The 24,343-nt window shown below is 46.1% G+C and overlaps 1 protein-coding gene across 1 annotated transcript in view; it reads left to right on the top strand.

Annotated features, from left to right (window-relative positions):
* CREB3L2 (cAMP responsive element binding protein 3 like 2) overlaps positions 1-24,343 on the top strand; it is a 111,166-nt gene that overhangs the window by 62,313 nt on the left and 24,510 nt on the right. Inside the window, exons 3-5 of the mRNA XM_073322178.1 lie at positions 20,988-21,154; positions 22,876-22,963; positions 24,110-24,291. Of these exons, the coding sequence (XP_073178279.1) occupies positions 20,988-21,154; positions 22,876-22,963; positions 24,110-24,291 (437 nt within the window). The remainder of the gene's footprint in view (positions 1-20,987; positions 21,155-22,875; positions 22,964-24,109; positions 24,292-24,343) is intronic.

Raw genomic sequence — 24,343 nt, 5'->3', positions numbered from 1 at the left:
TCATGCAATTGTGCTGTTAAACAATAATAGAATACCATTTATTTAAATATTTTTGGATGCTTTCTATATTTTCAAATATTTATTTCAATTACAACACAGAATACAAAGTGTACAGTGCTCACTTTATATTTAATTTTGTTTACAAATAATTGTACAATAAAAAACAAAAGCAACAGTATTTTTAAATTCACCGAATACAAGTACTGTAGTGCAGTTTCTTTATCTTGAAAGTTGAACTTACAAATGTAGAATTATGTACAAAAAATAACTGCATTCAAAAATAAAAACATATAAAACTTTAGAGCTTATAAGTCCACTCAGTCCTGTTTCTTGTTTGTGTGAGCGATTGGCTGAACAAGTTTGGTTCCAATTTGCAGGAGATAATGCTGCCAGCTTCTTGTTTACAATGTCACCTGAAAGTGAGAACAGGCATTTACATGGCATTGTTGTAGCCGGCGTCACAAGATATTTACGTGCCAGATGCACTAAACTTCATATGTCCCTTCATGCTTCAACGAGCGTTCCCAAGGACATGCGTCCATGCTGATGACGGGGTCTGCTCAATAACGATCCAAAACAGAGCGGACCGACGCATGTTCATTGTCTTCATCTGTGTAAGATGCCACCAGCAGAAAGTTGATTTTCTTTTTTGATGGTTCGGGTTCTGTAGTTTCCACATCGGAGTGTTTCTCTTTTAAGACTTCTGAAAGCATGTTCCACATCTGGTCCCCCTCAGATTTTGGATGGCATTTCAGATTCTTAAACTTTTGAGTCAAGTGCTGTAGCTATTTTTAGAAATCTTACATTGGTACCTTCTCTGTGTTTTGTCAAATCTGCTGTGAAAGTGTTCTTAAAATGAACATGTGCTGGGTCATCATCTGAGACTGCTATAACATGAAATGTGGGTAAAACATAACAAGAGACATACAATTCTCCCAAGGAGTTCAGTCACAAATTTAATTAACACATTTTTTTAATGGGCATCATCGGCATGGAAGCATGTACTCTGGAATGGTGACCGAACCATGAAGGGACATAAGAATGTTTAGCATATCTGGCACGTACATACCTTGCAATGCCGGCTACAAAAGTGCCATGCAAACACCTGTTCTCACTTTCAGGTGATGTAAATAAGAAGCAGGCAGCATTATCTCCCGTAAATGTAAACAAACTTTTTTGTATTGGCCATTAGCTGAAAAAGATGTAGGACTGGGTGGACTTGTAGGCTCTAATGTTTTACATTGTTTGTTGGGGTTTTTTTTGAACGAAGTTATGTAACAAAATCTACTTTTGTAAGTTGCACTTTCATGATAGAGAGATTGCACTATGGTACTTGTATGAGGTGAACTGAAATACTATTTCTTTTATTGTTTTTACAGTGCAAATATTTGCAATAAAAATAAGTGAGTTCTGTACACTTTGTATTCTGTGTTGTACTAGAAATCAATATATTTGAAAATGCAGAAAACATCCAAAAATATTTAATAAATTTCAATTGGTGTTCTATTGTTTAACAGCGGGATGAATTTTTTTGAGTTAATCGTGTGAGTTAAGTGTGATTAATCAACAGCCCTATAATGTATGTATTTAGGAATTTAATTGCAGTGACCCAGATTTTCAGACTTGGGCATCTGAAGTTAAAGTTCAACATACTGCTGCCATTCACTGGAAATGGGGTGGGAGTGGGGAAGTGAGACGAGAAGCGTCCAGTGTCATTTCTCTGTGGGGTACTTGTAGATGTAAGAATAGAAAAGAACCTCTATGGGAAATGAAGGTGAGGGGAAGGAAAATAAACCAAAATGTTAGTTAGCTAAGGATTTCAGGAAAAAGATGAGGTAGCAAAAAAGCAGAATGGGTTAATGCTGGAATGAGGTTGATGTAAGAAGGGCTTCTATAAATATATCTGGGGAGGAAATAGACTCACTAATAAACAAGGAAGGAGATTCTCAGCGGGTGGACATGGGCATAGCTCTGATAGCTGAGGATCTGGCCCAATGATTCTAAAATAGTTGAGATACTGAATTACTTTTGGAAATTAGGCTCGTAGGGGGGAAAGAGTTGTGGACAACTGAAGCAGTAATCAGGTTTCAGAGTAACATTAGCAGTAATAATTAAGCAGTAATAGAGACCTTGTGAAGATGATTAGACAGTTGTAAATAGGTACAGCTCTTATGGGGTGCTTGGGCATAAGGGGAGGGCTATGGATCAAGGAATGGTGAGCATTAGCAGATTTTCATAGCGGAGTCACTGGCACAGGCACTGACTTGCGGAGCAGGGATATGAGGGGAGGGAGGGAGGAGATTCAGCCCTAGCCTGCCTTTTGTGGTTGGGGAAAGCATATATATGTAAAGATGCCAGCAGATAAGATAGAGCTCTGACAGCCAGTGCCTGGGAAGGAGATACGATAGGACTGTGAATAACTGGTGACTATTGAGAATAAAAGCCTTAACAGACTTTCACTCATAATAACTAGTTTACATTTCAGGGCTATTTTTGCAATGAAAAGCAGTATAATCATAAGCTGCATTTTTTTTTAAAAAAGGGGAGAGACTAGTGCTTAGGTCTATAGTATTAGCAGTCTAAGTTGTTCATAACGATCACCAAAAACCTGAGTTTCCAAAGATTCTAGTTTTATGGTACTTAACTCTAAAATAACCCAACCACACTTCCTAAAAATCACTCAAAGGCACTGGCTCTCACTGAGGACAACTGAATGAAACCAATGAGTTTCTGGGTGAAACAGTTTTGTGAAATAATCCAAAAATGTTACATAACAAAAAGCTCCAATTTCACTCATGTTTCCAGGCTGCCTTGTATGATTATCTTCACGCTCTCTTTATGTGGGAAAACTTCTCTTATGGCTAGAGAACATGCACAAGAAAATTCAGATAGAAAGCGTGGGTGTGTTTTTTTTTTTTTTTTTTTTTGAAGAAGTTGTGATGAAGGAAGAGGTCTGGGCTTTGTTAGCTACCTTTATGACAAGTCCAGTGAAATTCAATAGGGGTGAAACACCAGAAGTTAAATAGGGTTCAAAATGTCTGTTAAAAATCTATAGAATTTAATAGACATTCTTTCTATGTAATTCAATAGATGGGTTTAAAAATAGAAAATTAGAAAGCTTTTCATCTGTTAAATTATATAGAACATTCCCGTAAGAGCTGTTAAGATCATAACTCTGGAGTGGAGTCACTAGCATGGCTCCATAGTAGCTGTTAAAACAAAAACAGATTGGAGAATACTTGGAGGAAAACTTCTTGCGTTTATGGCTGCAAGATGTAACACTCGGGGGTGTTAAATACATTGACTAAGTGTTGAACTAATTGTCCTGATGACTTTTAGAGGGGGAAAAAATCTAGAGAACTGTGGAAGTACTGGAGGATATGGGGTTAAGAACTGAATTTGTCTCCTATCTTCAATGAAGTGAGGTGGGGATGGAGCACAAGTGCTGATAATTCCTGTCCAATTTTAACTTCAGTCCTTGGGGGAATAATGGGACAAATACTAACAGAGTATCTGCATACGACTAACAGATAACAGGACTAGGATCAGGGGTGAAAGTAACTTAACCGACTTACCTGTATGCAGGGCAGCTGGGGTCCTGGGCAAGGTGGGGTGGGGGTTGGCTCGGGGCCCCCGGAAGGGGAGGGGCCTCAGGCGGAAGGGCCAGGCTGGGGCCAGACTTCCCCAGCTAGCCCTTCAGTGCTGCCTGGACCACGACATCGGGGCTCCGGTAGTGATTTAAAGGGCTGGGGGCTCCAGCCACTGGTGTGGTAGCAGCAGCCACGGCTGGGAGTCCTGGGCCCTTTAAATCGCTGCGGGAGCCCTGGTCCCTTTTAAATCACCGGGCCCTGGGTAGCTGCCCCTTTTGCCCTTTTCACCCTCCCACCCATCAGCAGCCCTGCCGGTACGGTCAGCTGTGTACCGGCGGTCACTTTCTTACCAGTACACCGTACCGGCTTACTTTCACCTCTGACTAGATTTGCCCAATTCCAGAATAGGTGTTATGAAACAATCTTGCATTTTTCAGGAGAGGCTGTAGGTACTTGAAATGTGTGGGGGGAAATCAAGAGATGAGGCCAGATAAGAGGCTGAGTGTAAAGAATATGTAAAAGAATCTCATACTCTAAAATATTAGCCCACTGAGCAGATGGCTTGACTCCTACTGCTGTATATTTGCATTCACTCCAGGGAGATGAGTTGTGATCTTACTAACAAGGGAGAAAATTCTGCAGGAGGGGAGCAGAAGCAGGCTAGATAAAAGGCTTCTGCATATACATGCAGAGGGAATCCATAATGATGAGGAAAAGAGAGCTAAGAAAAAAGTAGTACAGGCCAATTGGATCAGATTTTGATATAATTTAAGGATCCAGCCCTGTAGAACGGGGCCCTTATTTTATAAGACTTCACGTGGGGCAGCGTGACACTCTCCTCAGGAAACCCAGAACTGTAAGCCACCGTGTAGCCTGTGTGCCTCAGCAAGTGAGAGCTTTGCTGCTGCTAAACTGTGTCAGCTTTCTGACGCTCCAGCCTGTCTGCCTCACCAGCAAACTCCTCCAGTCTCTGCCAGGCAAACCCTTGCCTTGCAGGTAACAATCAGTGAACCCCAGTTCCAGAGTTTCCCCAGAGATGTCTCCCTGCAGTGTCCGGTCCCCCTCACTGGGACGCTCACAGAAATTACGAAGGTGGCTGCCTCCAAAGAGAGAGAGCACATACCAACCTGTTAGCGTAGCTGAGGACTCCCACTTTACTTCAGTATAACAGCTCTGAGATGTTTTTGTAATCAAACAAGAATACATTTATTAATACAGAACACAGATTTAAGTAATATCAGGCAAGAATAAAAGATAGAAAAGGGTTACAAAGACAACAAAAATAACACGTTTTCTAGTGCCTAAAACTTAATTTGAGCAAGCTATAGCTTTGCCTAAAACAGTTTCTCACAGCAAGTTTTCAGCAGCTCCCGCCTTTCAGGCCAAGAGGATCTACTGCTCACAAGCTCAGAGGGTGCTGTTCTCAATGTCCCCTAAGTGATGAACATATGTATAGCCATACTGGGTCAGACCAAAGGCCCATCTAGCCCAGTATCCTGTCTTTGACAGCGGCCAATGCCAGGTGCTTCAGAGGGAATGAACAGGACAGATAATCATCCAGTGGTCCATCCCGTCGCCCATTCCCAGCATCTGGCAAACAGAGGCTAGGGACACCATCCCCATCCGTATCATATCCCCCTTTAGTTGTCTCTTTTCCAACCTGAAAAGTCCCAGTCTTATTAATTTCTGTTTATATGATCCATCTAGTGATGGATCACTAGACTGTTTGTGCCCCCCCTTATGTTTCCCAAAGTCCATTGTCTTGGCCTCGAGCCAGGAAGACTTCCTGGGGATGCAGGTTATCTCCTGATGGGCTTACTAAGCTGTTTCCTCAGCTGCTTGGTAGCTTAATTGCTTGATTTACCTTTATGTGTAAATGTACATTCATTGTCTATGGCTTACAAAGAGTGATCCAGACAGGTAAATACACATTCCTTTGTCTATGACAGGCTTGTTTATCAAGTCTGCCCCCAAAACATATTTTAGGAACAGATTTCTAGCACACATACATAAAGATCTACACTTTCCACAGTATGCATCCGATGAAGTGAACTGTAGCTCACGAAAGCTTATGCTCAAATAAATTGGTTAGTCTCTAAGGTGCCACAAGTACTTCTTTTCTTTACACATCATCCATCCATCACGCAATGATATTCATAACCAGCGTGTCACCAGTTTTTATGTGATATCTTACTCGATACACTTTTACAGTACAATAATATTGTATACAATCAGTTGATTCAATTGGTTGTTCTTTGGAATTCCCACCTTCTTTTCCACTCTGGGGTGTCTAGACCATGATGTGTCTTACAGATGCTTTTCTGTTTTGTGGGTGAAGACAATAACTTAGCATGCTTTTTTTAAAGAACGAAAAAAAACCCCCCAAAAACCCTTTAATACACTGTCCTAGCAATAAGCATTTACGGCTCAACCCTGCAAGGTGCTGAGTGCCTTCTACTCCCGCTGAAGTCAGCGTTTGCTGACTGCGGGGAGAGGAGTAGGAACATTGTTGGATGAGACCCTTAGCCTGTAACACTAAGGGTACGTCTATGCTGTACAACCTTTACGGCAGTGTGTGAGGTACATATGCTGCATGCTCCCTAGCACAGGTATAGATAGCAGTGTAGATGGTGAGGCACAGCTTAGGTGAATGAAGACATGCCCGAACCCTTAAGGTATGTACCCAACACAGCTCTCTACATACCCAAGTAGTGCCTCTCCCCTCTATGTTTCTATTTCTAGATATGTAGTGTCCTGCTGCCAGAGCAGTTCCCCTCCTGGAATGGGTTACCTAGGCAGGTGGTGGAACCTCCTTCCTTAGATTTTTAAGGCCTGGCTTGACAAAGCCCTGGCTGGGATGATTTGGTTGGCGTTGATCCTGCTTTGAGCAGGGGGTTGGACTAGATGACCTCCTGAGGTCCCTTCCAACCCTGATATTATGAGATTCCTCAGGGGAAGGTTCTGACAAGAGGGAAGCAGTGGGGAAAAGCCACCGGCACCGACCTGCCACTGGAGCTTTCCCTGCTGCCTCCCTGCCAAACAGAACCATTTCCCCATTGCTGTGTGTAGCTACACACTACAGCCTAGATGCAGCCTGCTTTTCACTGTGGGGCATAGCTGCATGTACCCTGCACACTGCTGCCAGTGGTGTGCAGTGTCGATGTAGCCGAAGGGAAAGTATCCTATCAGCTACAGTCATTGCACTACAAGTAACCATCCGAAATGTAAGCGGGGGAATAGTCCTGCTATTGTGGGGAACTTTCCTGGCTTCTGCACTACCCCAGTGAAGTGGGCACGTGAAAGGATCTGAGTCCTCACTCCCACTTCCTTTACCCAGTGGCCTCCCTGCCCTTGAGGACTCCCCTTCCACTCTCCTGTCTGGCAGAGTCATAGAATCATAGAATAACAGGGTTGGAAGGGACCTCTGGAGGCCATCTAGTCCAACCCCCTGCCCAGAGCAGGACCAATCCCAACTAAATCATCCCAGCCAGGGCTTTGTCAAGCCTGACCTTAAAAACTTCTAAGGAAGAGGATTCCACCATCTCCCTAGGTAACGCATTCCAGTGTTTCACCACCCTCCTAGTGAAAAAGTTTTTCCTAATATCCAACCTAAACCTCCCCCACTGCAACTTGAGACCATTACTCCTTGTCCTGTCATCTGCTATCACTGAGAATAGTCTAGATCCATCCTCTTTCGATCCACCTTTCAGGTAGTTAAAAGCAGCTATCAAATCCCCCCTCATTCTTCTCTTCCGTAGACTAAACAATCCCAGTTCCCTCAGCCTCTCCTCATAAGTCATGTGTTCCAGTCCCCTAATAATTTGCTAAAGTCGAGGAATAACACGTCCTCGTAACCCCAAAAAGGCTGGGCCCAGGATTCCTGGGGGGCTTGACCTCCAACCCTGCTGTTGTCCCCTAGGACAGGGGCTAGGGTGTCCTCACTCCGGCATACTCTCTCTGCACTGGGCACTTCTGACCCATTGACCATTACATACAAGATAAAGCAAATGCAAGTTATTTAATCAACAATTAATTTTAAAAAGAATAAGGAAAAATGGGAAAGGTGAAAGGAAACACATCAACCTGCTCTATGGCAGGGAACATCACAAACAGTGTCTCTGGAAGGTCCGGGCAGTTCACAGTCTCCTCCTTGTAAGTCCCCAGCCTTTTTCTCAGGCCCTGGCTCTGCTGCAGGGATGCTGTGGGTTGGACACTTGCTCTGGTGGTGGCCACACGCTCTCAGGCTCTAAGTGGTAGGACCCTTCTTCCCAGTGTCGCCCCCGCCCTGTCAGGTTATGATCCAAGCCTGGCCTGCAGAGCCTCTTGGCTGAGGCGTCTCCCTGTGCTGGGCCTGCTGCCCAGGGTCCCCCTCGCTCTCCCCAGCTGCTCACCGCACCCAGCTCCGGACTGCTTCAGCCCCAGCTGCACCACTCTGTCTCTGCACTGCTGCTGCTTCTCTGGCTCCTCTGGCTCCAGTTGCTGCAGCTCTGCTCCCAGGACAGGTCTGCTCTGCAGGCTGCTTCTGTGATTCTGCTCCCAGCACTGACTTGCTTTGTGGGCTGCTCTTCTGGCCCCTCTGGCTCTGGTTGCTGCAGCTCTGCTCCCAGGACAGGGTCTGCTCTCTCTGGATCTGGCACAGCTCTGCTCCCCAGCTCAGCTCGGGCCCCTGCTTTCTCCTTAGCTCAGCCCCACTCTGTCTGACCCAGGCAATTCCAGCTCACACTGAGGACGGGATTTCCCTGGCTTCCTGACTCTCTGATTAGCCTGCCCACCCTGTCATTCAGGCTGACCTGGAGCATTGGCCTCTCCCCATTGTTCCTGGGGACTATCAGTTTCAGGGTCCTGATTTCCCATAGATCCTTCCCCTTTTAGTACTAGGAGCTAGCAACTAAAACACCCCCACTGAATGTTAGTAAGGGGGCAACAGTCCCTTACGTATGGCTCATGCCTTGCCACGCATTACTTTACCAAGGCTGCTTATTAAATTACCGTATATACTCGATCATAAGCCGGTTAGTTTATAAGCTGACCCCGCCCCCCCCAAGATGGATAAGTAAAAATGGCAAATTTTTATGACCCATTCATAAGCCGACCCTATAATTCAGGGATCGGCAAACTTTGGGTCCCAGCCCATCAGGATAAGCCGCTGGCAGGCCAGGATGGTTGGTTTACTTCAAGCATCCGCAGGCACAGAGGTAAACCGAAGTAAACAAAATGTCCCGGCCCACCAGCGGCTTACCCTGATGGGCTGGAACAGCAACTGGTGGGGAAACATTTTTGGGGGGAAAAGCTGGGGGTCAGGGGAGTAACCCCTGTGACCACCCCCGACATGACCCTTCCCTGTGTAACCCCTCCCTGCCCTGGCCCGGAACCCCCCCACTCTCCCCTTCCCACCTTGGGCCGGGGAGGATGTCTCTGGCCTGGCTGGAGCTTTTCTGGCTGGCCAGGTGGCATGGCTGCAGCTTGCTCTGGTGGGTGGGGCTGGGTGGCGCAGCTGCTTTGGAGGCTGGGGGGAGAGCAGCAGGGCCAGAAGCGGAGAGACTCTGGCCCCGCCTCTTCCCTTCTGGCTCTGTTGGCTGTGCTGCCTCTCCTTGCCCCCTCTTGTTGGTGGGGGCGGGGGAGGGAGGGTGCTGTGTCCCACCTCCCCCTCTCTGTATCCGTTCATAAGCTGACCCCCTTCTCTGGTGCTTCCCTTTTTTACTAAAAAAAATTCTGCTTATGAACGAGTATATACGGTAAATGTTCTGATATATATTTGGCTGTAAACTAACTTCCTGAGCTTCTTTTTATTTAGTTGTTTTTAACTTCATGTATTTTAATTATGTAATTCTAGTGGATCTGCTACTTAACATTCCGTTACCACTTATGTATTATTTTTACTTGAATTGGGAGTGGGCAGGTGACTGTTAAATCCCTTGCTGAAGGCCCCCAGCCTTATGGTGAATCATAGCTGTGGTGAATCATTAAATATAATGTAGCTGCTCCATGGGAGGACACCTGCATAAAAGGCATGGTGGGGGTGGTGGAGGTGGAGAGGTTAAGCCACGATGTAGAGGGTTTTTTTTCTTTCCCCACATCCAATTTCCTAAAGGATAAAGTTGCCTTTTTTAAATATCCTTGGGAATTGAAGCTTGTTGCCCTAGTAACAGAGATTCTAATTTAATTTCACTGGAAGTCGTGTTGCCGTTCTAGCAGCAAGTGACAAACTCTGAATAGAGAAGGAGTGAAGAGGAGGAAGCCCCCTCTGCCCACCCACGTGGGGAGAGGGTGGTAGAGTTCATATTGAGTTTCTGTTGGAGGAAATCCCTCCATCCGGCTATCAAAGAGCCTTTGGTGATTGGCCTCTCCAATTTGAGGCAGGGTCCCTGGTAAGTGTAGTACACAGGGAGGGACTCATGTGCAGAGGTTTCTGCTTCACTCTGTGTATCAGTTCAGGACCACTAGGTTTACGTCTATGAACCCCAAATGGGGACAGAACCAAACTGAGCTCAAACATGCTGCTTTAGAGCCTAAGGTATGAATCCAAAAGTTCTTGTTCTATGAACAGATTACGCAGATATATCAGAAATGTTTCTCATAGGGAGTAGTGATGATATAACACCTAGCTCTTACATAACAGGTTTCATCCATAGCTCTCAAAGGGTTTTACAAAGGAGATTATTATTATTGTACGTGTAATAATATTTATTACATGGGGCCAATTCATTTCTGATATGAGTCCAACAAAGTGGCACACACCAGGGATGAATTTGGCCCACTATTAGGAGTATTTAAAAATATTTCCATGACTTAAATTAAGACCTGCAACTATAATTTATGTGGATAGATCTTCAAGAAGTTCTAAATTTTAAATAACCTCCAAATTTAGACCCCACTGCTGCAAGCACTTAAGGACATACTTAACTTCACTTATGTGAGTAGTCCTATTGACTTCACATGAGTAAAGTTAAGCATAGGTTTAGCTGTTTGCAGGATCAGGGCCTTATTCAACACTGCATTTTCCTCTTTCATAATTCTTTAAAAGTTCACTCTATGTAAAATATAATAATTTCTTTCCAGAACCTTTTCTGTATATTTGTAGGTTATCTACAAAACTGCATGTTCTTTGAAAGCTTCAATCCAAAAAGGTCTAGTAATATGAGTGCAACACATAGTGTAGCTATTTTGCAGCATATGTGCAAAGGATGCCTGGTGTCTGTTGGAATTTTCAGAATCTGTGATGGAATTAAATTCTGCATAAAAGTTGTAAACTACACTGAGCATCTTCAGGGCGAATCTGTAAAAATAATTTTTTATGTATAGATCTGTGAACCATTTACTTAACCTTTGCTGACTGTATTCTGGTGCTTTTCTAAGTTGATGAATAAGGAGCAAAGCATAAGAACCTGCTGCATTCCACCTAGACAGAGCACACATGTGCCTGGGGAGATATGTAGACAATAGCATGAAAATAGCAGCTATGTTCCAGGAGTTGATGAGCTTATGCCAAAGTGTTGGCTTCCTGCATTGCAGTTTATTTCAACCTTAACCATGAGCCCTGGGTTTGGGGAACTGTTACAGAGGCTTCCCATGAAGGTAGGATTCTGAATAATTTCTAAGCAGAGTCTGACGTTCCTGTGTGGGGCATGTGGATAGAGGCTCTCACAGCATATTAAAATCTTAGTCATAGACTTTAAGGTCAGAAGGGACCATTATGATAGTCTAGTCTGACCTCCTGCACAATGTAGGCCACAGAATCTCACCCACCCACTCCTGTAATAAACCCCTAACCTATGTCTGAGCTATTGAAGTCCTCAAATCATGGTTTAAAGACTTCAAGGTGCAGAGAATCCTCCAGCAAATGACCCATGCCCCACACTGCAGAGGAAGGCGAAACCCCCCCATGGCCTCTGCCAATCTGCCCTGGAGGAAAATTCCTTCATGACCCCAAATATAACAATCAGCTAAACCCAAGCATGTGGGCAAGACTCACCAGCGAGCCACCAGGAAAGAATTCTCTGTAGTCACTCAGATCCCACCCACCCCATCTAACATCCCATCACAGGCCATTGGTCATATTTACCGCTAATAGTCAAAGATCAATTAATTGACAAAATTAGGCTATCCTATCATACCATCCCCTCCATAAACTTATCTAGCTTAGTCTTGAAGCCAGATATGTCTTTTGCTCCCACTGCTCCCCTTGGAAGGCTGTTCCAGAACTTCACTCCTCTGATGGTTAGAAACTTTTATCTAATTTCAAGTCTAAACTTCCTGATGGCCAGTTTATATCCATTTGTTCTTGTGTCCACATTGGTACTGAGCTTAAATAATTCCTCTCCCTCCCTGGTATTTATCCTTCTGGTATATTTATAGAGAGCAATCATATCTCCCCTCAGCCATCTTTTAGTTAGGCTAAACAAACCAAGCTCTTTGAGTCTCCTTTCAAGACTCAAAGACAGGTTTTCCATGCCTCAGATCATTCTAGTAGCCCTTCTCTCTACCTGTTCCAGTTTGAATTCATCCTTCTTAAACACGGGAGACCAGAACTGTACACAATATTCCAGATGAGGTCTCACCAGTGCCTTGTATAATGGTACTAACACCTCCTTATCTCTACTGGAAATACCTCGCCTGATGCATCCCAAGACCGCATTAACTTTTTTCACAGCCATATCACATTGGTGGCTCATAGCATCATCTTCTGGGGAGTTAGGTCCTCTTTGAGAGTTTTAAATATCAAGAAAAGGCCTTATTTGCTACTATAGCTAGATGGGGGGGGGAGGGGGGAATTTCCTCCCAACCCTTCCCAAAAAGTAGTAGGAGATAGAAACGCAAGATTGAGAGGCACCATGGACCAGTGAATAGTGCAGCAGACTAGGAGATGGGAAAGACCTGGGTTCTATTCCTGACTCTATCACTGACCTGCAATGGGGCAAATCTCTCTCCATCTCCTTCCCCTCCTGCCCTTTTTCTATCTTGTTTGCTTCAATTGTGAACCCCTTCGGGGAAGATGCTGTCTCTTACCATGTTTTCTACCAACAGCACCTAGTACAGTGGGGCCCTGATCTTAACCGGGGCCTGTGGGTGCTAATGTAATACAAATAGCCACACTAAAAGAGAGCAGCGTATAGCAGGAACCTGGAGGCTGAGGCCTTTATACCTTGCGGGAGTTTTATGACCCCTGAGGAAAATGAAATACTTTGTTGTCAGACTCCACCTTGGGAGCCTCCTGGGGGGTGTGTGAAGGGAGAAGTGTAGGCAGCACAGGGATCAGCTAACTAGCTGTTCATTTGATAAACTGTGGCCAGGTGGCCGTACGTTCTTTCCCCTAATCCCTGAACAGCTGTGCATCTGAGATTATCCTTGGTGCGCACCTGCCTTCTTCCCTGTGCTTCTGTACCCAGGAATGCTTTGTGCTTGCTCCTGGACTTGAAGCAACTTGCCTTGACTAAAAGTGAGACTTGGCATTTGTGGCAAAAACCATCTTGCAATTTTCTAGTTAGAGAGGCTGAAGTTGGGTTGCCTCAAAATAATATCCATCCTGTTTTTGCCAAGGCAGTGTTATTCTCTAATGGGCTCTTTAAAAACAAACAAACCAAAACAAAACTATGTGGAGACATCTGTAAAATCAAAGCCCAAGTTAATCTCTATATGTCGTTAAATACTGAATTAATGAAATGAAGGCTGCATAAAATGGGGCAAATTCTGCACTGTCATAGACCTGGTCCATTCCTATTAATTCAGAGCAAAATGTTGTTTGTGAAAAGAAGTCCTTTCCCACTTCAACCCTCCAAAATAAATGCTTCATTGCTCACTTCTCAGAGATGGAGAGGGAACTCTGTCGCAGTGGTGCAGTGCTTTAATCATCCTAGATCAGTGGTCTCCAACCTTTTTATGCCCAAGATCACTTTTTGAATTTAAGGGCAACCCAGGATCTACCTCGCCCCTCACTCCATGCCCCCCTCTCTCAGTTGCTCACTTTCCCCACCCTCACTCATTCTCACTGAGTTGGGGTTGGGGTTTGGGAGGGGGTGTGGGCTCTGGGCTGGGGACGAGTGGTTTGCAGTATGGGAGGGGGCTCTGGGCTGAGCCTAGGGCAGAGGGTTGGGGTGCAAGCTCTGGGAGGGAGTTTGGGTGCCGGAGGGGTCTCTGGGCTAGGGCAGAGTGTTGGGGTGCAGGCTCTGCGGGGTGGGGGGGTCAGGGCTGGGGCAGGGGGTTGGGGCGGCAGGTCGGCTACAGGGTGTGGACTCTGGGAGGAGGGTCAGGGCTGGGGTGCAGAAGGGGGCTCAGGATGTGGGAGGAGGGTTAGTGCTCAGGGTGCAGGAGGGGGGTTTGCACCCAAATTCTATCCTAGAGCCCCCTCCTGCATCCCAGATCTCTTCCAGAGCTTGCCCCCTCCACCACCTGCCCCCCCCCCTCAGCCCAGAGCCCCCTCCCACACTCTGAAACCCTCAGCCCCACCCCAGCGCCCACACCTCCTCCCACACCCCAGCCCCCTGCCCCAGCCTGGTAAAAGTGAGGGAGGGGGAATGGAGTGAGTGGGGTGGGGTCTTGGAAGGGGTGGGGTAGGGGCAAGGCAAGAGTGTTTGTTTGGGTTTGTGTGATTAGACAGTTGGCAACCTTAATTCTGTAGTGCAGGGATAATCAATTATTTTTTTGACAAGGTCCAAATTTCTTGGTCAAGGTATAGTCAAGGTCAAGACTCCAAAGAAAATAAGTAAATAAAAACATTTTGGGCTCCGTTCAAAAGCATCTGGCAGTCCAGGTTTGGCTTGCAGTCTACCTATTGACTTCCCCAGCTGTAGTGTGATCACTGTACTTTTGTCACTCCCCCACCCTCTATTAAATTTTGCCAGTCTGAAAAGCACCCCAGAGTTTGATTACCAAACAGTGCCTCCTTTGTCAGGACTGCTTCAGTGGCTTTGGTTTCATTATCTTTGGTGGTAGCAGTGGGAGGTGGGTGGGAAAACCATCTGCAAGTCTGTAAAAGAAACTATTTGTTGATGAATGCAGCCTCTCACCTGATGGGGGTGGGGTAGAGGGTGGTGAGGTTGACATCGAACATTACAGACTTAATAAACGGGGCTTGTGTCTGCCTCTGGGTGTGCTGAGTGGGGGTGGCAGGAGTAATGCTGAGCAACCAGGGCTTGTGAGGTGGGGGAGGGACAGGGAGCACAAGGAAACAGTTATTCATACACACAGGGGCCAGCTACCTTTCAGAGGCTGGAAAAGTGTGTGTAAATCAGACCACTGAGTTAGGATACTGTACTCTGCTATGAGTGCTGCCTTCAGCAGCATGTGAGGGCTTTTAAACAGGCATGAGCTCTTTATCGAGTAAAGGGCACTGCTTGGTTCACAGCGGAGTGGGTTCTCATTTTCTTTCGGTGGAAATGGGGGTGGTGATTTTCCTATAAAGCTTTGAGTCCGCTACAGTATGAGCTTCACCTCCTGCTATTTGCTGGCACTCAGGCTGCAACGTCACTTGTCAGATGTCCTCAGCCTTCATTATTTATTTTTTTTTTTAAGTGATGGTACATTTGAATGTGGAGGATTGTAGTACTCAGGCAAGTACCGAGCAGCGTACAGCTCTGCAAACATATCGGTCCGGCCTTTTAGCACCATCTTGCTGTTCCAGTGGTAGTGGCCCCGCCTACCTCTGCCAATGCACCTAAAGTCTGAACAGCATTGCTTCAAACCACCCTATTGAGACACAGTGGGGGGTGGTTTTAAGAAATGGACAAATGTCCACCAGAGGCGAGGTTAAAAATTACATGGCTTTACTAATGACTTTAAGTCCATGTGTAAAATCAAGTCTCCAGAAGAAGAAAAAATTTAGGCTAGGAGGTATAATGTGCACTTAGGTTCATTACTGCTCAATATCAATCCATGGTGGGCTGGAAGGATCCATTGAGGGCCCGTTGTTGGAATCCTTGGTGCAGCTGAGGCATAATGGAACGCTGGTGTGTCAATGAACACTGCTAGCTCGCGAGAGTGCTAGCAGCCAACAGAGAAGGGGCTAGCAGCAATACTCTCAGTATAACGCGGTCCTCTGGAGCCAGGGTTTGGAAGCCTTAGGAAGAGATTTTGTAGCAAAGATGACAATGAAATGTTTTAAGCAGTGGTGAAAGTAAGTTAGAGATCTTACTGGTATGCCGGAGTCCTGAGCAATGGGCGTGGCCTTAACCGGAAGTGGCAGGGCCTTAAATCCCCGGGCCCTTTAAATCTTGATTTAAAGGACCAGGGTTCCAGCTGCAGTAGTGGCGGCTGGGAGCCTGGGGCCCTTTAAATCACTCCCGACCTACCAGCTGCAGAGGCGGCTGGGAACCCTGGGACTCGGGGGCGATTTAAAGGGCCCAGGGCTCCAGCTGTTGCTACCGCAGCGGAGCCCCGGGCCCTTTAAATCACTGAGGAGCCTTGGGGCTCCCGGCTGCCACCACTACCCCGGGGCTCTGCTCTGGTAGCAGCTGCCGGAGCCCCAAGCCCTTTAAATCCCTTCCTGAGCCCTGCTGCCCGAGCCCCGGGGTAGTGGCAGCCAGGCTCTGTTGGGGATTTAAAGGGCTCCAGGGCTCCAGCCGCCGCTACCGCCCCAGCCCTTTAAATCCACTCCAGAGCCCAGCCACTGCTACCCTAGGGCTTTGGTAGCAGGGCTCCGGCAGGGATTTAAAGGCCCGGGGCGGTACCAGGGCCCTTTAAATTCCCGCCACTGCTACCTCAGGGCTTTAAATTGCCCTCTGGGAAAGCCGGTCCCGGTACGGCACACCAGCTCTTACCGATATGCCGTAACGGGGCGTACCGGCTTACTTTCGCCTCTGGTTTTAAGATACACTGATGCACTCTGCTCTGGAGTGGTGGGGGACAGGGGAGGAGAATACCTGTAGCTTTCTGGGATATGATGTAATAGAGGAGAGATCAGGTGGGTGCATTTTCAGTTCCACACTTTTTCAAAGAATTCCCTATGTGTATATATGAGATGATTGTCAAGAAAAGAGCCAGAGAAAGTTCCTTATAATAATTTCCTGGTTAAATATAGTACGTCAATGCTAAACTATCCATGCCCTGATGAGTATTTGACTGGTTAAACTGGCTTTTCAGGTCTAGAATAATTCCAAATAACTTCTGCAGAACTAAGTGATTGTTACTGAGGCCTCTGGAGATTCCAGTGCAGCAAAACAATGATTTTTAAGAATGATAAATGTCTCTTTCTGTCATGGCAGCCAAGCCCTTGTGAAATCAGTGATTTAGAATTGTTAATAATCACCAAGTACAGCCTAGAGGGCAGGGCCTCCTGGTTATGTGATGTGCTATGTCTCAGAAGACCACTCAAGGCTGCTGCTTCAGTTCATTATGAATGTAAATTAACAGAGTGCTTTTCCTCCCAAAGGATCCTGAAGTGGCTTACACCCTACAGCACTAAAATGTGGCCACAATAGCTGAGGGGAGGGAACATTTTGGCAGAGTTCATACGAAAAGATTTGCTTTGGTGAAAAGTGCCACAGGATATTGTGACAAAGTTCCTCCTCTACCTTGGTGGGTTTTGCACTTTTGGGCGGATTTGCTCGCCCCGGAGATTCACGGCAGCCCTCAGTTTGGCCGTTTTCATGAACCCACAGTCCAGGTCAACTACTCCTGTGTCTGATCAGGAGTTGGGAGGAGGCCATGGGGAAGTAGCCCAGGGAGTTGTAGCTGTTGCACAGCTGTTTCAGGAGGCACTCTAGACAGCTGTATTCCACAGGGCCCTGGGCTGGAACCCAGAGTAGAGGGCGGGCCCGGGTTCCCCCCAAACCTCCCAACACCTTCTTTATCCTCACCATAGGACCTTCCTCCTGGTGTCTGATGATGCTTGTACTCCTCAGTCCTCCAACAGTACACATTCTCACTCTCAGCTCCCAATGCCACTTGCTCCCAGCTCCTCATACGTGCACCACAAACTGAAGTGAGCTCCTTTTTAAACCCAGGTGCCCTGATTAGCCTGCCTTAATTGATTCAAACAGCTTCTTGATTGGTTGCAGGTGTTCTAATCGGCTTGTCTGCCTTAATTATTTCCAGAAAGTTCCTCATTGTTCTGGAACCTTCCCTGTTACCTTACCCAGGGAAAAGGGACCTACTTAACCTGGGGCTAATATATCTGCCTTCTATCATGGATCCCCCGCGGGGGGTGGGGGGATCCTTTTAGCAGTGGGCGGGCTTTGCCTGCCCACTTCCTGGATCCCAATAGGATCATTCACCAGAGTGAGGAGGTTGGCCGATGGAGTCTCCTGTGACTGTGGGGCCTATTTCCGATCCTCCGTCCGTTCACATATCAGGGCAGAGTTCCTCTGGGCGGCATCCACTGACTCCCTTGATGCCTTTGAGGAGCAGCGGGTGCTGTCCGGGGTTCTCTGCTCGGTGTCCCCATTCAGTTCCCTTCGTTTGACCCTTTGACCACGCTCCTGTCCCTGTTATTTCATTAGTTGTTCCCCATGTTTATTTGGTGTCCAGGTCCTGTGGATCCCCCTCTTAGGCTAGGGGGATCCTTTAGCAGTGCGTGGGCTTTGCCCGCCCACTTCCCGGCTTCCAATAGGATCATTCTCCTGTAGCCATTTGGCCTGACCCTGTCACAATATTTAAGGTCCAGACAAAGCAGAGAATATTGTTTTAAGAATCTGAATCATCCACACACACTAAACTGAAGGGAACTCCTATTTCAGTACAATAGAAATTTTCATTGTGGTGGGGAAGGCTGTGGACGGGGGGAAAGGGTGTCGGGGGAAAGGGGAGAGAGCAGAGTGTCCTTTATCCTTAGTTGAAATTTCGACAAATTGCCCTTTTCTCTAAATGTATGTATGTTTGTTTGTTTATGCCTGAAGTCTTTGGGGCAGCTTAAAATATAGACATTTAAAAAAAAATATCCTCACTCTCTCTATAGTTACTCTTCCTCGCAGAGCTGGGGTGGCTGTTTGTTTGAAGTTTCTGATTACAGGATATATGTTTTCATTTTTAACCCCGTCGGTGTTTTTATTCAAATTACATCTCTTGCTTTCCAGCAGTGTAAGTTAGGTTACACCACAAAGTAATGACTAGTATCAAAACTGTATGTTGTCTCCCTCCTTCCAGTTACTCAATTGCCAGCAACATTGTGTGCAGTCTTGATACCAGCGGGCGAAATGAAGATGGAGACTGCCCATTTGCGGCTGAACTCCAGTAACTTTGTTCTGCCTAAATATATTCCCCTCCCTCCCACTCCCAGTTCAGATGTATAAGCTGTTTGTCACTGTTGTATTGCATGATTCTAGCTCAGAAAGGCTGTGTTTCAGTCCCTGGTGAAGTGATACTGCCTTCACAGTACTTGTGAGTGGCATGCTATAAATAGAGCCCTACCAAATTCACAGTCTATTTTAGTCAATTTCATGGTCATAGGATTTTAGAAATCATAAATGTCATGATTTCAGCTATTTAAATCTGAAATTTCACAGTGTTGTAATTGTAGGGGTCCTGACCCTAAAAGGGGTGTGTGGGGGTGTGTGTGGTGGGGGGGTGTCACAAGGTTATTGTAGGAGGGGTTGCGGTACTGCTACACTTAATCCTGCGCTGCTGCTGGCAGCGGCTCTGCCTTCAGAGCTGGGCAGCTGGAGAGCGGTGGCTGCTGGCTGGGGGCCTAGCTCTGAAGGCAGAGCTGCCACCAGCAGCAGCGCAGAAGTAAGGATGACCTGGTGTGGTGTTGCCACCCTTACTTCTGTGCTGCTGCCTGCAGAGCTGGGCCCTCTGTCAGCAGCCGCCACTCTCCAGCCATCCAGCTCTGAAGGCCGCACAGAATTAAGGATGGCAATACCGCAACCCGCCCCTAAAGTAATCTTGCAACACCCTTGCACCTCCCTTTTGGTCAGGACCCCCAATTTGAGAAATGCTGGACACCCCCATAAAATCTGTATAGTATAAGGTAAAAGCACACAAAAGACCAGATTTCACAGTCCATGACGTGTTTTCCATAGCCATGAGTTTGGTAGGGCCCTAGCTATAAATCAATCCATTACAAATTGAGCTTCCGTGGTGCATCAATATATAGGCATGCAAAGGCTTTTTGCTTTTCCTGTTGCTTCTATATGTGTAATGAGCGTGTGTGTGTGTGTGTGTGTGTGGAGTCGGGCTAGGGAAGCAGCAGAAAGAGCAAAATCCTTTGCCTGGGTAGATATCCATGCTACCCAGCTCAGTTTTTAACTGGTTGATTTAGCTAGCGTGACTCTCACAAGTACTGTTATCCCACCACTGAAATGCAGCCACTCTGAACCAGAAACATGGCACAGGGGGGATGAATAGCTTACACAGCAGAACACCAGTGGTAATTTCTTTGGGCAGGATGCAATGATAAGAATTCATATATATATGTGGTGGTAATAGCGTGGTTGTTTTGGGCTCTTGATGGGCTTGTGTTAAAAGTGGGAATCCTCCTGACTTATCATCCTTACACTCATGACTCTAGAGCAGGCTAACTCGTTCTTTAGACCAAGGCAAGTAGAGCATGGCTCTCTGCCCAAATGCTCTGATTCACCACATGCATTGACCAGCTCATGCTCAAATAAATTGGTTAGTCTCTAAGGTGCCACAAGTACTCCTTTTCTTATTGACCAGAGTGTTACTGAAGTAGAGATACTGCCACCCCCACCAAGTCCTGGCCCTCAGTGCAAAGAATCCAGCTTGGCCAGCTGAATACCATTGAGTTTCCCTTGATGGCCAAGCTTTCAATAAACTGGGCCTTATTATAGCTCTGCCAACACATGATGTACATTTAATTGCTGCCAGTCAAAGTGCACATCTTATGCTGTGACTCCCAGCTGCTCTGGGGAGGAAGCTGAGATAATCATGATGTCACCAATACTCCTATGAAATCATTAAAGCTATTATCCCCTTTTATGCTAATTAAATAAAACACTGGGGAAGAGAAATTTCATTTGGAAGAGCAAAAGCTTCTTGGTTCCCAAAAGTGTCATTCAGTCTCTGCAGTTGTGTAATGACTACAAGCACCAGGGTGAGCAAAAGTCTGCCCAGATGCAGGCACTGTGTGAGAAGGAACAAAACTGACATTAGCCTGTGTAGAATGCTACTCCTGGGCTGCTTTATCTGATGGCTTGTTTAGTCTTGTTCTACTATGTGTTAGCAGCCTTCAGCAATATATGGTGATGATTACCCGCTCTCTGTCATCTCACCACTTATCCCCATATCCCAAGGCTAAGGTTAGGTTACAGTTATGAAATGGCTCAGTTGTCTGCATGGAACAATAAGCTGAAAATAGGTACAGGGTTCTGTTAATAACAATGAGCTAAATGCCTCTTTTTCTGGTTTTCTTTTGTCAGGGACAGGTGGAGCTGGTTTCATTTTTGATTTGTTTTTATGTTCTATCTCTGATCTAAATGCGTGGTGGTCGCTTTCTTTCCCTGCCAGCTGACCTGGAAAATGAGGAATGGTGTCTGGGTGCGGAATTGACTTCAGCAACAATAAAAACTGAACCCGTGCTGTGTGAGGCGCCAGGCCTTACCCCCTCTGTCAGTCTCACCATCACACCTGTGCCCCTGGAAGGCGAAGAACCCCAGCTGCAATCTGATGCCATGGTACTTGCATATTTTCTATTCTCTTGCCTGTCCAGATAGATGTAGGTTCCCATAAAGCTTTGCACTGTAGTGTAGTCTTTCTGGTGTGAAGGTCTGAGAATTCCAGACATGCAATACATTATGGGTTGGTGTCGTCTCTTGTTTGCCAGTCTCCAACAATAATGTAAGTGCCCATTTTTCAAATGATGTCTCTATATAATTCAGCCTCTGGTACTATTGTCTACCGGCTGCACCATTTGCTTTTCTATACTTACAGCCTCTTCTGGACAGGGTCAAAGCCTGGGGTTCACGCATCTCTAGAACACCTAGTCTCTGATGAATCAGTCCCACTTAGAATCGCTAACCAGTTAACCCCATGGAATCTGTGGCAAGATGCACATCATCCGTTATCCACAATGATTTTGCCTCAAGGCTGTTTAAACTCACCCTAACCCAAAGGAGAACACCTATGTGGGGTGGCCAGCGCTTGTAGTGAGAACTTCCATACCACTGTAAGGTCAGCTGTGCCACTTACCTGGGTTTTCAGTGTATTCAGCTTTTACAACACTTTGGCCTGCTGCTGCATCCAGCCCAGCAGGCCTAGTAAGGCGCACTCCTGATACATTTGTGACCACAGGTTCAACAGGCAAAGAATGTTCACCAGGGCTTAGTTTGAATATGCTTCAGTCAATGAAAATAAGTTACAAGAATTATTGATCAGCCAGAACTCTGCTTTAAAGGCCTATTCTTTCAGCTCCTCCCTTCTCGCCCCTGTGGTGGTGGAGGGTGTCCAATCCATCAGGATGATGTAATTCCAGCTGCAGTGTGGGCAGGCCATGTTCACAACCAGGCTTTCATTGCTTGGTGGCGTATCAGAAGTGCTTGTGTGCAAATTAATTCACTTCACAGGAAGCTGAAAGATTAAAGACTGTCATAACCATCTTGTAGTTTGTGTGAATTCGTAGTCTCCAGCATGTGCCACTACTATAGCTGGGTGCCACAATATCACAAGCAAGACCAGGACCACATTACTCTAAAAACTCACTGGGTCCTGATTTTTTACTTTTGCTTTGGGCCAGAGAGTTACACAGTAAGATTCTGGCTGTATTGGATACTCCAATGAGCATGACTGACTCACTCAGGTCAGGAATTACAGGATCACAAAGCAGGTCTCACTCTAGCCCTGCGCTCAGCTGTGGGGGCTCCATCTCTCTCAGTATCCCCTTCCAATTCTGGCCTATAACTTTCTTTGCTTGTTCCTTCTCCACTTTGTAAAATGAATTTAGGCCCCATATCCCAGCTCATCCTGACAAGAACCCTGATGCCCCTTCCGGATGGTAACTCTCCTGACATCCTCTCAATTGTGCCAAACCCTCCTCCCACCAAAAAGAATACTTCTTTTTTTGCAGAAACCCTGCTCAAAGCCTTTGCACGTTGGTCCAGCAAATGCTTGGGCCAGCTCTGTTTCCAAGAGAAGTAATTTGAGTGCAATGCACATTACCTGTCGGTCTGAAATGTCGTCCTGAGACGTAATCTCTTATTTAACTAATTATATCAGTAAGAGAAGCCCCAGCAGCTGTTTTTCAGGGTAATGGTCTCATTGACTTGAGTTAATAAGTTACAGAGAAGCAGTAAAAAAAAAAATCTTGGAGTAGGAGGGGGGGAAAGAGGTCTGGTCACTTACAGAGAAGCTTCCCTTGTTTCCTTATACTCAAATTTTATTTTTTTAATTCCTTCTGTAGATGAAACCATTGGGCCAGAAGGTTCTTCCTGAGATTAAATTGGAGCCACATGAAGTAGATCAGTTCCTGAACCTGTCTTCTAAGGAAGGTTTGTTAATTACCAACTCAAGATGATCATAGTGTGCTCTGTTGAACTATTTGGCTTTCTAGCTGCCTTTGCTAATCTCCAGAGCATGGCTGCTGTCTTCTAGGGATTTGATTCAGGCTGCTAAAGAAACCAGCCTCTTTGACCCACTTATAAATTTTGTTTTTCATAAAGAAAATGATCCCTTCCATCTATCACATATTACTGATTGCACGGTTAACTGCATAGAACTAGAATCCTTGAGACCTAGGATTACTTTGCCTGGAAAAGAGGCAAACTTGAGGGGACTTGATTGAGGTGTTTGGAATTATGAAGAGCATAGCAGAAACTGACTCTTCCTACTTTGTATCTTAAGAACAAAAGAATAGCCATACTGGGTCAGGCCAATGGGCCATCTAGCCCAGTGCCCTGTCTTCTGACAGTGTGGCTGGCACTGTGTGAGACAAGTTTATATTGCTGTTACCTGTGCTGTACTACTCTGGATGAATAAAAGATGTCAGTGATGAGGGTTATCTGTTTGGTGCCTTCCGGTAGCACTAGACTACTAAACCCTCCAAACAATCTGCTGTTAAACTGTCAACTTCTTCAGGGCAGGGACTGGCTCTTTCCTCCCTGTTCATACAGTGCCTGTTGTGGATGCCCCTGGGAACAAAGAACAAATAGTTGTTGTTAATGCACAGTGAAGTTAGAACTGAATTAGTAAGAAAAACAGATGGTATTCTGCTGGCTTAGCGGAGTTTAAACACTGGCTGGACGCTGTCTCCATTAATAGTGCTTCGTGAGCGAAGGGGATATCACATATTGGAGGAGTGTACTTTGTACCACAGAGCGTTTGGGGAGGAAGTAGAAATCCTCAGACTTGGTACTCTTTTTAACCCTGCTCCTTAAGAGGGGTGAGCTATTGGGAAAGGTCACTTCATATGTTTCAAACCCGTAATTAAGTGCTGTACAACTGGAAGGCTGGGGCAGCTGCACATTTACAAGTCTCCCCTTGAGAATCTCTCTCACTCCAGGGCCTTCAGAGCAAGTTGTTCTCCGTGCTAACTCACCTCTAGTTTTAAAGCCGCTTTGATTTGTTGGTTCTCCTGGAGCTTCCAAATGCTTTCATTAGGATAAACACTTCCTGTTTTGTTTCTCCCATCCCATTAGCAATGGATCCTCTGCACCTGCCTCCAACCCCTCCCAGCAGCCATGGCAGTGACTCTGAGGGAGGGCAAAGCCCAACCAGGTTCCTCCCACCTTCAAGCCCTGTCCAACTACAAGCCACAGCTAAAGTGACATCGCGCATGGCTTCAGCACTCTCCAATTCGCCTCTCCTGACAGCACCACATGTAAGTTGTGGTGACTTTTTTTTCCAATTTTTTTTGTTACTTGGTGTTTTAT

Source organism: Lepidochelys kempii, chromosome 1, assembly GCF_965140265.1.
Source record: "Lepidochelys kempii isolate rLepKem1 chromosome 1, rLepKem1.hap2, whole genome shotgun sequence".
In the NCBI taxonomy this organism is placed as follows: domain Eukaryota; kingdom Metazoa; phylum Chordata; order Testudines; family Cheloniidae; genus Lepidochelys; species Lepidochelys kempii.
Note: the sequence above shows the minus strand (reverse complement) of the source record. Positions and strands in the feature narration are given on the sequence as shown.